At 40.0% G+C, this 13,779-nt stretch overlaps 2 protein-coding genes across 3 annotated transcripts in view; one reads left to right on the top strand and one right to left on the bottom strand.

Annotated features, from left to right (window-relative positions):
- Positions 1-6,836, bottom strand: part of TOGARAM1 (TOG array regulator of axonemal microtubules 1) — a 112,848-nt gene extending 106,012 nt beyond the window's left edge. Inside the window, exons 1-2 of the mRNA XM_023755591.1 lie at positions 6,651-6,836; positions 4,383-6,517 (exon numbers count right to left, since the gene is read on the bottom strand). Of these exons, the coding sequence (XP_023611359.1) occupies positions 4,383-6,517; positions 6,651-6,678 (2,163 nt within the window). The 5' untranslated portion in view covers positions 6,679-6,836. The remainder of the gene's footprint in view (positions 1-4,382; positions 6,518-6,650) is intronic.
- Positions 6,837-6,894: 58 nt separating this feature from the next.
- KLHL28 (kelch like family member 28) overlaps positions 6,895-13,779 on the top strand; it is a 27,414-nt gene continuing 20,529 nt past the window's right edge. Inside the window, exon 1 of one of the 2 annotated variants that reach the window (XM_006090738.3) lies at positions 6,895-7,033. The gene's annotated coding sequence lies outside the window, so the exon portion shown is untranslated. Of the gene's footprint in view, positions 7,111-13,779 lie in introns of both variants that reach the window. The other variant, XM_006090739.3, reaches the window with a different exon arrangement.

Raw genomic sequence — 13,779 nt, 5'->3', positions numbered from 1 at the left:
GTGTGCATTGCCAGTCACCTCCAGTAAACAAATGCACACAGCTGGGGCATGGCTTAGCACATGTCAGAATATCAGCAGCTGGCTCAGATTAAAACTGCTGCACAGCTCTGGCTGGCTTGGCTCAGTGAATAGAGCGTAGACCTGCAGATGGAAGGGTTCTGGGTTTAATTCTGGTCAGGGCACATGCCTGGGTTGCTGGCTCGATCCCCAGTAGGGAGCATGCAGGCAGCAGCCGATCAATGGTTCTCTCTCATCGTTGATGTTTCTCTCTCTCTTTCCCTCTCCCTTCCTCTCTGAAATCAATAAAAATATATTTTAAAAAAACAAACTGCTGCACAGCCCTGACGGTGTGGTTCAGTGGGTGAGTGTTGATCTATGAACCAGGAGGTCAAGGTTCGAGTCCAGTCAGAGCACATGCCCAGGTTAGGTTGGTTGTGGGCTTGATCCTAGTAGGGGGCATGCAGGAGGCAGCCGATAAAGGATTCTCTCTCATCACTGATGTTTCTATCTTTCTCTCTCTCTCCCTTCCTGATATCAATAAAAATATATTTTAAAAAACCCCAAAAAACCCCACAAAACTGCTGCACAAAGTCACACCATACAACAACAGAACCAATTACCACCCGAGATATAGTGTGATCACATGCTAATTATTCCCCGAACATTGTTTAGGAGTGGTTCCTCTTGGATTTAAATATGTAGACTATAGTTGTAGATATGTAATGTTTATTTCTGTGGGCAAAATTACTACAGTGTTTTTCCCAACATATGGACTATTTGTTAAAATTTGTTAAAATAACAGTGAATTAATAACAAAAGAAAAAACCTGTTAATTTAATTATAAGTAAATCTTTGTTAAAAGCATTTTAAAATTAACAGGATGTTAACTTTTCATATATGACATACAGACCAGAAATTTTGTCCATTAAATCCGAAGTTCGTTAAATCGAGGTCTGCAAAATCGAGTGTTTACTGTAACAGATTAACAGTAGACTGTAAATATTAAGGCAGAGCTAGGTAAGAACCAGTACAAATCAGACCAGGGGCCATGACATTCTGGAAAAAGCAAACTATAGAGTAAAAAGATCAGTGGTTGCTAGGAGTTAGGGAGGGAATGAGGAAGGAGTAAATAGGTAGAGCACAGAGGATTTTTATGGCAATGAAACTATTTTGTATACTATAATGGTAGATAATGGACATGGATATATGTGTCCAAATCCACAGAATATACATCACGAATAAACCCTAAAGCAGCGGTTCTCAACCTGTGGGTCGAGACCCCTTTGGCAGTCGAATGACCCTTTCACAGGGGTCGCCTAAAACCATCCTGCATATCAGATATTTACATTACGATTCATAACAGTAGCAACATTACAGTTATGAAGTAGCAACAAAAATAATTTTGGGTCACAACATGAGGAACTGTATTTAAAGGGCCAGAAGGATGAGAACCACTGCTGAAGCTAGGGACTTTGGGTAATAATGATGTGTCAGTATAGGTTCATCAATTGTAACATACCGCTGTAGAGTTTGATGTAGTAGTGTGGGAAGTTGTGCATGTGTGGGGCAGGGCTATATGGGAAATCTCTGTACTTTCTGTTCAATTTTACTGTGAACCTAAAACTGCTCTAAAAATTACTATAAAAAACTGCACATAAAAATATTAAAAATAAAAATATTTAAAAATTTAATCCCTGTCCTCTATTAAGATAATTTCCAATGTAGTTCTTTTATAGATCATTTCTGAGTAAGAAAGTATAACTTCTTAGATAACTTTTAACTTCACCAAAATCCTTCAAAAGCATCAAATGTCTGCACTGGAATTTCAGAAAGGCACTTATTTTCAGATTCTTGGTGCTTTGGCCAGGACCATAATCTTAATACATTAACATTTCAGATTTGAAGCATAACAAGCCGTGTTACGATCAATGCTTACAGAAAATCATCCACTGCCAGGTAATGTTTACAATACATGAGAATAACTGTAACATTATGCAAATCTAAAAATTATTTTTAAAAACTATAAATTTTGGAACTGGAAGGAATGAAAGAGAACACTTAGTTCATCTCAATCCCTCTGAGGTCAACCACAAAAAGTATGAATTCCTTATTTGCAAAAATGATTTCCATACTCTGCCCCTGCCTACATTCTACTATCATCTTCTGCTACTCCCACTAAAATGCCTTATTCAGCTATGCAGAAACTCGCCATTTCTTAATTTGCTACTTCTTTTTGTAACTCAGTATCTCTGAACATACATTCTTTTGTTCTGAAATTCACCAGGACCCATGCACACTTGGCGAACTCCTATTCATCTTCTATCACACTATTTGAGTCATAATCACCCAGAAAACAATTTAAGAAAAGTTTGAACATATAATTTTAACTGTGGGATATTTCTAAGCAGAAAAAATACTGCAAAGAAATCTTGAACTTTATTTAATAGGTAGGTAGGTAGTTGTGTTACTGGTATAGTAATTATTTTTTGTGTATTGTAGGATACAGCATATGAATAAATATGACTAGTGTTGGGAATCAGAATATTATTGTGAGAGATACAAATATGAACTAAAATTAGATGAGGAAGAATCCTGTAGTGCTGAATTGGAAGGTATCAGCATGAATTCATTTAAAAAAAAAAAAAAAGGTACTCTCTGGTTCTGTCAGGTGAAAAGGCCAATTTGCAATAGTAGGCAATAGTAATGAGTACATCTATACCCAAACTTTGGTTTTTAAATTTCATTCTTCACTAAAAAAGCAATTCTAGAACGCTTGAAGAAAAAAAAAGGTTGATTCTATGTCTGGAGCAATAAAAGTGTGAGGTAAGCCTGGGCAAGTGTTATGTTTAAGTTAAGGAAGTGTTCACAAACTAAAAGAGCCACGTCAAAGATATAGAAGCCAAACACTTGTTAAATCTTTGAAACAATTTTAGCATCAAAAAGAATATTGATATAATTATTTACATATAGATTTAAAAAGAATGCCAGGTAACAAATATAGGAGAAATATTAGAATTTTTAAAAGAGTTACCCTTTTTTTGTAGCCCCTAATGTAGTAAGTGATACAGGTAAGGATCATTAAGAAATGCTAAGAACAGTGGGTGAAAGGTTGTTGAGTATTAATAAAGTCACAAAATATCCTGCAGATCATGTGCTAATTATAAAGAGGAAAATAAACCTCTACAATGGTGTGATCTGGCTATCACCACCTTAAGCAAATGATAAAATTTAGCATCACCAATAGTGGGCCAACCTAGTCTTATATGCCTTGTGGTGTGATGTAATGTTAAGTTCACAACATCTCTCCTATGGAGTATGTCTGCTGAAACTGTTTGTTTAATGTACTCATAAGGAAACAATAAGATAAATTAAGAATAAGTAAACAATCAGATAAATTAAGAATGTGGGAAATTCTACAAAACACTACCCCAAACTCTTCAAATAAACTCAATGTCATGAATAAACAAAGAAACAAACAGGTGGGCATATTGTAGATAAGAGATACATATTAACCACATTACCTTGATTGAATCCTATATGACAAAAGTAAAACAAATACTATGAAACGCATTTTGGGGACAACTAGAGAAATTTAAATACAGGCTATATGTTAGATATTACTGAATTACTATTGCTATTCTGAGGAATGATAGTGGTATGATGGTTACAAAGAAGAACGTCATTCTTAGGAGATATATGTAGAAATATTTAGGAGTGAAATGTTAAGATATCTGCACTTTCAATTGGTTTGGCAAATATAGAGTACATATGGCAAGAGGATAACAAATGGTGTTATATAGATGAAGTATATGAATATCCATTGTACTATTAAGCTATCTGTAGATTTGAACATTTCAAAATAAAAACTTTGGGAGGGGCGTGGGGGAGAATTTCAATTCAGATGTCACATCTCCAAAGGCTTTTTTTGACTTTTCTAGTGGAATTATTTTTCCTGTTTTCAGTATTCCCACAAGACTATTTCTATTTTAGCACTTAACAAATTTGTAATTGCCTGTTTACAGGTCTGACTTGGTGGAATTGGTCTCGTTTTCATTCCCAGAACTTAGCTCTTTAACTGGTTCTTACTAGATAATTAGTGCTTGTTGTTTGAATGAGATCACTGATAAGCCAAAGTGACCGGTTAAAACTGAAATCCAGCTATTGTCTATATCACATTGTGCCTAGAATTTAATCAAAGCCATCAAACAAAAAGCCTATTAAACACTCTTATGTGACCTGTACCATTATAATACCCACATCAGCATTCAAATTAAATTAAAAATAAAGCATAACAACTCTAAAGCAGCATAACCCTTAAATTACAGGCATACTTTCATTTTAAATTATTTTAGTATCAATACAAGGAAATTAGGGATGCATACCTGTTCTGTATCCTTCAGATTGGAGGTCTGGTTTTCTTCCATGACTCCACGCTGCTCATTTTCCCATGGTAATTTATTTTTCCCTTTTCCTGCACTTAATACCCTCCGGGTACAGATAGTTGGACTGTAAGATCCATAAATTTGCATGCTATCCCTTGTGTGGTCACCACAGGGACAGTATGCACTCTGAGTTCTGTTACCAGTCAAAAGCCAATCTGTATCTGCTCCATGTGCCAAATGGCTTGACCTACCCTGGGCAGATGATGGCATGAGTATGGCATACTCCACAAATCCCTGTTCCGTTAACCTTGGGAGGGTTTTCCTAGCCAATCTGGCCTGCACAGCATTCATCACTCCATCTCCATTATCTTGTAGTTCAACAGTATCCACAGCTTTGAAAAGGATGCTGGTTTTACCTGAGCCCATTGATGATGCCAACACAGCAAAGGCTTCCAGAGCTGCTTGTCGCACCCTGCGTTTGCTATCTACAAGAGCTGGGGCAAGATCAAATGACAATTTGGGTAAGTCAAAATCCTCACTGGGATACGTCAAGAGGGAGCAAATGCAAATGTTCACCACCTCCTCTCGAACTCTGGAATGCTTATGTTTGAGATGTTCCAGGAGTAAACAAAGCACCTGTTGAGGACCTACTTCCTTCATGAGCTTGAGGAAGATTTTCATGTATTCTTGTTTGATCACCAACTTGTTGTCTGCCAGCACTTTGACAGAAGCTGTTATAACTGGTCCCAAGAAGTGCTGTACCTGCTCTCCAAGGCGAATAACCAGTAAATGCAGAACCTGAAGTGTGCCATGGACCACTCTGAAGTTAGAATCGTCTAACAAATTATACAGCAAGCTAATAAAACTGACAAGGCTAGGATGAGGACTAGAACTTGGGTTAAATCGTCCCATCACCTGTTTTAGTTCCTCAACAGCCTGAGTCCGGTTCTTATAGTCTTCCTGATCTAACAATCTTGAATGCAGCTCCTGAGGAATAATCCCAAATTTAAGATTGCTGTTGGAAACGGTCACTGCACAGGGAAGGGGGTCTTCGGGAAATCCAGAAGCTTCAAGTTCCAAATAATAAGGAATCTGGCTGCCAAACTGGGACTCCAGGCGGCGATTGTAGTGTCTCCTCAGGGCAGACGGCAGGCGAGAGATATAGGATTGAAACCTCTCTTGGCCAAGTCGCTCCCCAATTTGTTGAAGTGCAGAGAAAGCTGTCTCAGATTCTTCTTCTATCTCCTGATCGCCAAGCTTTCGGGCTAAGGATATTATCACCTCGGTAAGATCTAGGCCCAGCAACAAGTCCTCAGGAGTAAGCAAGATCGGGAACAGCAGTGCTGTTGCAGCTCTAAGCCGAGCATCGGTACTTTCCAGGCCTTGCTGTATAAGCGTTCTTAGCACCTGCCCAGAACTACGTTTCAGACAAATGTGGAGGATCTGCAGCGCATCTTTCCGCAGGGCCGGATTCTCTTCTCGTAAAGAGACAACCAGTTGAGGCAGAAGTGCTAAGCTGAAGGCCTCTTCCAGCTGGCCTGCCTCCCCCTGACCTCGAAGAACGTCCAAGAGGAGTTGCAAGCAGAGTCGCTTCTCATCTCTACCTCCTTCCACAAGCACTCGGCCCAGGGCTCGATACAATGCTTCCTTCCGTCTGGGGAAGCCAAGTCGACCGCCACGCCGCGGCAACACAGCCTGCAGCGCCTGAAAGGCCTCCGAAGGATCTGGCGCGGTCCGCAGGAGTTGAAGGAGCCGAGTCTCCTCTTCATCCCCCCCTGACAAACCGCCTCCAGACCCAGGCCAACTACTGGAGATAGCCTCCGCGGGCATCAAGAGGGCCGAGGCCAGAGGCGAAGGAGTGGAGGGGCAGGAACCGTGATCTCCCGCAGCTCCACGGCAGCAGTTTTTCTCGCCTCTCATGGTGCCCGCACCTCGACTTTCATCAGTCTCTGGGGCGGAAGGACGGCTGTGGCTCTCGGGGCGATAGGAACATTTGGCTGGAAGGGGAAGCAGCAGGAGCAGCGCGGAGGGCGCAGCCTCCATGGTGGGTCGTTGGGTGGCAAAGGCTGGAGGAAACCATCGTCTCCGAAGGGTTTGATGGAGCCCAGCCTTCTTGTTCCTCTCCAAGCCCCAAGCTGCAGAGGAGAAAACACAGCTTCAGTCAGCTTCCAGGCCACCCCCAACTCCGGAAGCCCTCGGCAAAATGGCCCCCGGCAAAGCCCCAGACCCCACAGCTACCACCGGGCGTAACCAGGGGCGCCACGTGACCAAACCCATCGCTTCCATGGTGATGCATCCAGCGCGGACCTTTTGACCCGGAAATCAACCTGCCGTGGTGAATGCTGGGTCATGTAGTCCACGTCAGGTGTTAAGACTGGGCAGAGGTCTCCTGGAAAAGGAAGTGAGAACAATGTGAACGTAGCGAGCTTAGTGAATGTATCTGGAGCCGAGTAGTCGAAGAAGGTGTGTTGGGGGAGCCGCGGGGGGAGGAGGCACTAGGCGGAAGTGACGGTCTCCAGGTTCAGGGCGGAAGTTCCCTGCCCCACCCGTAAGAATTGAGGTTTGACTAGAGGCAAGCGGGGATCCTGCCCGGACTCCAGTTGTCCACGGCTCCTCCTCCTGTCGTTGCCTGCGTGATTCCTGGGACTCAGGTATTTTCCTTTCGCTGTCCACCTGCGGCGCAGGCATTGGCAGAGTTTTGCCGGAGTGCCGTTGGTGCTGGAGAGAGGTAAAGAAATAGACGGGAGTAAGCCAGGAGAGAGAGGAGACATCTTCTTGTGCAGGACTAGTTAGCGCTGTGAGCGCGTTGCTCTCTACAGCCCTGAGGCAGTGCGATCCTTCCCCCCTGCCGTCCGCTTAAGAGGCAGAAGATCCGGATCAAGACCAGGCTCAGAGCTTGCGTTCTTTTTTCAAATCCGGGTTTTAGGCCCTTACACTCCCCGCCCTCTCCCCGACCCCCCTTTTCCTACTTTGCTTCTCCTTCCCTCCGGCCGTGGAGGGTTCAAGGTTTTATGTCATTTTTCCTTACCACCATCACTAAGTTCTCTTTGAAAACATACGTAATCTGTAATAAGTCTATTTTTCCCTAAACCTAACCGCCTCTCCCTTGTGTTCTCGAAGTCTCCCAGGGCAGTTCCTCTGTGGGACTTAGCTCTCCACCCCTCCCGCTCCCCCGCCGCCCCAGGCTCCCTCCAGCATCCTCGTGCATCTCTGCAGCCTTTCAGTCTTCTGGAAACGGAGATTACAGAGAACATTTCCGTTGGGTAGATTTCTTGGCATCATGGTCCTAAGAGAATTCTGCCCTGTAGTTTTAAGGCTGATACTAGACGTTTCTTTGTTTTAGGACTTAGGTGAACTGTGGGTTTGATGAGCATTTTAACCTTCTTGTAAATGAAACGTAAGCGGACACAATTGAAGAGATGGAGTGTTTGTTGTAAGGCTGACTTCTTTGAAGTGTGGAAGAGAATTTTTTTGTTGTGGAAGGAATAACACAATTCCTTTTGAATGATCCAGTGAGCAACGTCTGAGTTTTCATTTGAAGTCTCCAGTTTATGCACTTCAGATGCAAGTGCACCTACCCTGCTCTGTGCCACATGGGATGTTTCTTAAGTACATTTTTAAACCTTAGAATAATTGAGTCACATGTGCCAAACCACTTTATAAATAATGTTGATGAATAATTTAAGTTTAAGAATAATATCTGATGTTGTCTGAAAGCACAATTTGAATATCATAGGTTTCTTTTTTTCCTTTGGGGGCTAGAATAAATGTAAATGCGTCTTGTGTAAACCATGCATCCTTGTTTTGCTTTTAAGTTCTAGATTGTTCCTTTAAAATTACTCATTTTGATGGGTAAGTGAATCTGCCTAAATTTGGTTTGGCTATGTTTCAGTAGACTAAAGAAAAACCATATCTCTCTCTCTCTCTCTCTCTCTCTCTCTCTCTCTCTCTCTCTCTCTCTCTCTCTCTTTCTCTTTCTTATAGGAGCAGAGTAAGGGCAGGGAGAGAAAACCAAGAGATGATTGTAACAGTTGTCAATGAGACATTATGTCTAGTTCTCTTACTTCCAATGTATACTTTTACTCAAGTTTTCTCAGACTTCAGGAACACAACTCAAACTAATCTAAATAAGGGAATGGTTTACACCTTAGAATGTACACATTAGAATGCCAGTTTATGTTGGAATAGAAGATTACCCTTTCCAGTGATTAGAATTTTCAGGTTGAAAATCCAGTGAACTCTTTCATGTATCTGAGAACTTGGGAATAGTAAGTAGAGGTTGTGTGGTAATCATAAAGTTAAAGAAAAGGAACTTGGAAAGTCTTGAATGGTATTCATCATCAAAGTTATGGTAGAAGCTTAAGAATTATCCCTTATCTCTATAGAGCAGGGGTGGGGGAAGGTCCAGCCGAGGGCCGTACAGTATAAGGTTCTCGAAATCATTTGGTCTGGCCCTGCCAAGGCATTAGGGATGAGTTAATTAAATGTTTGTCTGAATATAGAAGGCTAATTTTTAAGTTGATAATTTTGTATGGCCCTTGTTGTCATAAATATCCAAATGCCCCTTGGCAGAAAAAAGTTTCCCCACCCCTGCTATAGAGAATTCTTCGCAAGGGGCTTGGATACCTAAACCAACCAGTTATGTCCTTTTCCTCAGATTAACAAAGCAAGATAAAGTTTGATTTTGACTACTTTTCTCAGGGCTTTGTAGATAGATCACTGTGTTGTAGATTGCAATTTACTTTATAGCTGTTACATTAAATTTCTTTGATGAAGATTTAAAAGATGCATTAATCTCCATGGTGGATATTTAGGAAATGGGATCTTAACAGCATCACACATCTTACTAATTGTCTGTGGAAGACAAATCTCATCCATTTAATGTGTATTGTTTATTTCTATTACAAAGAATTTTTAAATCTTATTTTTGAATTCTACAAATCCAGGAAATTCTAGGAATTGTGTATGGACTAGAAAAATGCCTTTTATATTGAACCATAAATAGAGGTAGGATAAAAAAATTAATCAAATTCTAGAAGAGTGGAATTCTCTGTTAGGTGTATTAATAGTACACCTCTGAAAGTTGAAAGTGGATAATTAAAGATACATTGAAAATAACAAATTCAAGTAAAACAACTTAAAAATATCAATAATTTCAAAAAAGCTTAGTTGAAATAATGGATTACAGGAGTGTTTGTGATATATACCTTAGTTTTTTGAACTGAATTTAAGCAAGTTAAATACAATTGCCCTAAAAACATCCTTTATTTCCTTCATCAGTGATATTAATTGGTTGCATGAACCATTATAGTTTTTTCTGTGTTCGTACTCAAATTTTACAGACATCCAGGAATATTGAAAATCAATGTGAGTTCTGTAAACTACTATGACTTTTGTGTAGGTTAAGAAGTTATTGTGAAGAAATATTATGCAAATGAAAGGTGTTATTAATGTTAACAGGTAATTATAATAACACTACCATATATTGAGTGTTTGCTATGTGCCATACACTATGTTAGGTATTTACTGAATTTTAATTCATTTAATCCTCACAACAAATTTTTGAGGTTACATTTTCTACATTTGTAATTTGGCAATTTTTATGGATGTTCCTATTGGAAAGTAATTGGACAGAGAAAAAAAGTAAAATTCAAGTTAGTCATTTAGCTACTTACTTGGAGCTTTGGGAAAGTTTTGGTGGGGGAGAGTGTTAAACTATAGGATAAAATTAGATTTTTCCATTATTAATCATTCATATATTTGATTATATATTTGATTATATATATATATTTTAATTTTTTTGGTTCCTGTTCTGAATCTTTTTAGTTTCTTGTTTGAGTCAAAACTTTAGGAAGGTATAAAATATTATGAGCTTATTTTTACACATGTGGGATTAAACAGGTGCTATGGATTTAAATCAGTGATAATGTTTTAAATTACTTAGGTTTATGTTCCAAAGCCATTGTACATTTCTGACTGAGTCAAAACTATAATTTTACACAGAAATCCAATTTTTGTTGCATTTTAAGCAATAATTTGAATAAGCTAACAGGATTTCACATCCATTAAAACCAGTTTTTCAGTGGATAGGTTAATTATGTAACTTTTAGTTTTCAGTAATGCCTTTCTTCTGTTTTTCCTGATTCTGTGATGTAATGATTCATATTGTATAACATGCGCTAATTTTACTATTGTTTCTCCAGATATAAAGAAAGTCAATCTCAGAGAAAAGGCAAATATATCAATTTGTGCCATAGGTTCACTCATAAAATTCTATGCCATCATTAGTTGAATTCTTCTGTGAGGAATTGAACTGTCGGAAAAAAATTTAAGAAAAGAGCTAATGTGATAAAATATTCTCTTAAATTCACAAATTACACTTTTACAGAAAGGTACATGTGTGTTTGGATTTTTTTAAACAACTTCATTTCCCTTCATCATTTATTTGCTTTCTTTGTAGCAGATAATTGCCTCCCAACTGATTTCAGCACCACTGTTTTGTAGCTTAGATGTCAATTAAGCAGTTACAAAACACCTGGCTTGACCTTTATTAACTTTGTTTCAGAACCTAAAATTGTGAAGCTGCTGTAGACTCTGGAAAGTTTAATTTTATCTAACAGTGAGTGTATTTATGTTGTGGATATTTATTATATATCAAATATATAATAAGAGATGAATGTGATTAGAAGTGAAGTACAATACTCTTACCTTTTAAAACACTTTTCAAATGGATGCTATTTATTCAGTCTTGACTGATCTAGTTATTTGGATTTAGAGTATCCTAAATATTTGTTTATGGTACCAAAATTAAAAACAAAACAAGTATGGCATGAATGTGGGGGAAGAAGAATCAATCCTTCTATGATATAAATAAAAGGAAATGAATGTTCCATGATCCCTCTTTATTTCCTTTTAAATCCCTTATGTATTTTTGTGTCTGATCTGCATAGTGTATGTTTATATTTTATATATATGTGTGTGTGTGATCTATATTTTTTGGGTTTCTACTTTTCACTTTTTTACTTTCTTGTTTGAATTAAAACTTTAACAAGATTAAGAAATTATGAGCTCATAAGTGAGGCAGAATAACATACTATTTTGTTTTAGAACTCTGGAAACAGTGTGCCAAGGTTTAACTCTTCCCTTGGACTTAATTTCTTCGTGCTTCGATTTCTTATCTTGTAAAATGGGAATAATAATAACAGTGCCTATCTCATGGTGTTACTCTGAGGATGAAAGGTGTTCATACATGTAAAAAGCTTACTTTATTATGACAATAGATGCTCTTTGTAGAATAATTTAGTCTTGTCAGGAGTGGCAACAATTATAAATAGACTCAGTAAATATTTTAAGCAGGTCAACACTGTATTACATGTGTCTTCTTTTTCCCCATTGACCTCTCCCCGGCCCCTCCCTCCCCCCAGCACATGCCCTTACCCCCCTACTGTCTGTGTCCATTGGTTATGCTCATATGCATGCATACAAGTCCTTTGGTCGATCTATTACCCCACCCTCACCCTCTCCTGCCTTCCCTCTGAGGTTTGATGGTCTGATCGATGCTTCTCTATCTAGGGTTCTATTTTTGTTTATCAGTTTATGTTGTTCATTCTATTCCACAAATGAGTGAGATAATGTGTATTTATCTTTCTCTGATTGGCTTATTTTGCTTAGCATAATGCTCTCCAGGTCCATCCATGCTGTTGCAAATGGTAAGAATTCCTTCTTTTTTACCACAGCATAGTATTCCATTGTGTAGATGTACCACAGTTTTTTTGTGTTTTTTTTTAAGAGTATAGAGAGGTTTATTCAGAATAGCATAAACCTGTAAGGATATTTATCCATTCCATAAAAAGTTCATCCTCCATACAAGTGATTATGGGAATTCTCTTATTGCATTTTATTAAATATGCATACATGCATATAAGATCTTTGTCTAATCTCTTTTTGTACCCCCACACACCCCCTTCCCTCTGAGAATTGTCAGTCTCTGCATTTTGGCTGCTTCTCTGTGTTTGTTTCTATGTATTGGGTAGCTGCTAAGTCCCCTTGAGTTGATAGAGTGGCCTTGTGTAGTAGGGGCTCTATAGGGCCCAGTGACTCAGCCTCCCCAATCTGCTGAGATGGACACTCTTGGTGCACCCTTTTGTGGGCTTTGTGCACAGTTTTCTTGTAGTTGAGCCTTGATTGCTGTTGGTATCACTGGAAGGAATTGACCTCCAGCCCAATTGGCTGTGGGGACCAGCTGTGACTACAGTGGGAGAGCTGCTATGCAGGAGACACCCTTTTGGAGCAGGACTTTCTTCAATGGGGCTTTGGTGCTCACTGAGTCTGCCCCTTGAGTGTGTTGCTTATGGATGTGAAGAGTTGTAATCTGGTATGGTCTCACACTGACCACTGGGTGCACTGGCTCTTGGGTCTCCAGGGAGGTGCAAAGTCAGCCATGGCCTGGGGCCACCCAGCAGGAGCTACAGAGAGATCTTCAGATTCCTCCTCTTTTTATCGGGTTTGGAAGTGCCCAGACAAGGCTCAGCTGTGAAGCAAGGCAGGCTGCTGCTGGTGCTAGTCTTGGGCCTTTTATTAATAGGTTTGGGGCTCTCTGACCCAGCTGCAGCTTTTTTAAAGAGAGTTTTTGCCTGAGAAAGGACAGCCATTCATATGCAAAAGCCACTGCGCACAGCTTGGGTGGGGTTGTAAATTGGGTGGAGCGGGGTCTCAGGGAATCACCAGGGTGGAGCAAACAGAAATGGCTGTCAGCCTTACACCGGGGAGGTTCCAGCACGGGAACAATGACCACTTCGAGCACCTCTGGAAGAAAACCACCCCCACATTCCTGCCCTGATGCCGTACAGTCCAGTTTCTCCCCGTATGTGTCTGGGTCTCCTAGAGCAGTGATGGCGAACCTATGACACGGGTGTCAGAGTTGACACGAGAACTCATTTTTTTGGTTGATTTTTCTTTGTTAAATGGCATTTAAATATATAAAATAAATATCAAAAATATAAGTCTTTGTTTTACTATGGTTGCAAATATCAAAAAATTTCTATACGTGACACGGCACCAGAGTTAAGTTAGGGTTTTTCAAAATGCTGACACACCGAGCTCAAAAGGTTCGCCATCACTGCCCTAGAGCCTCGCCCGGCACTGGAGCTTAGAGGAAGTGGGAGCTTGTAAATTCATTTGTGGTGCCAGCCTTTTAAGAGGAGCAGCTGGGTCTCCAGCAACCTGTGTGTCACTCAGCCCCAATCTGAATTGGTTATTACAGTCCTAATTCTTACTGCCTTAGGGACTTCTTTCCTCGGCTCTGGGACCCTGGGCTGGGGGTCTGGTGTGGGACTGGGACTTCTTGCTCCTCTAGGCAACCTCCTCAGAGGCGATCTCCCTCCTGATAAAAAAGCGG

The sequence above is a fragment of the Myotis lucifugus genome, unplaced genomic scaffold (assembly GCF_000147115.1).
Source record: "Myotis lucifugus unplaced genomic scaffold, Myoluc2.0 scaffold_81, whole genome shotgun sequence".
NCBI classification, from domain to species: Eukaryota; Metazoa; Chordata; class Mammalia; order Chiroptera; family Vespertilionidae; genus Myotis; species Myotis lucifugus.
The sequence above is the reverse complement of the archived record's forward strand: the minus strand, read 5'-3'. Positions and strand labels throughout refer to the sequence as shown.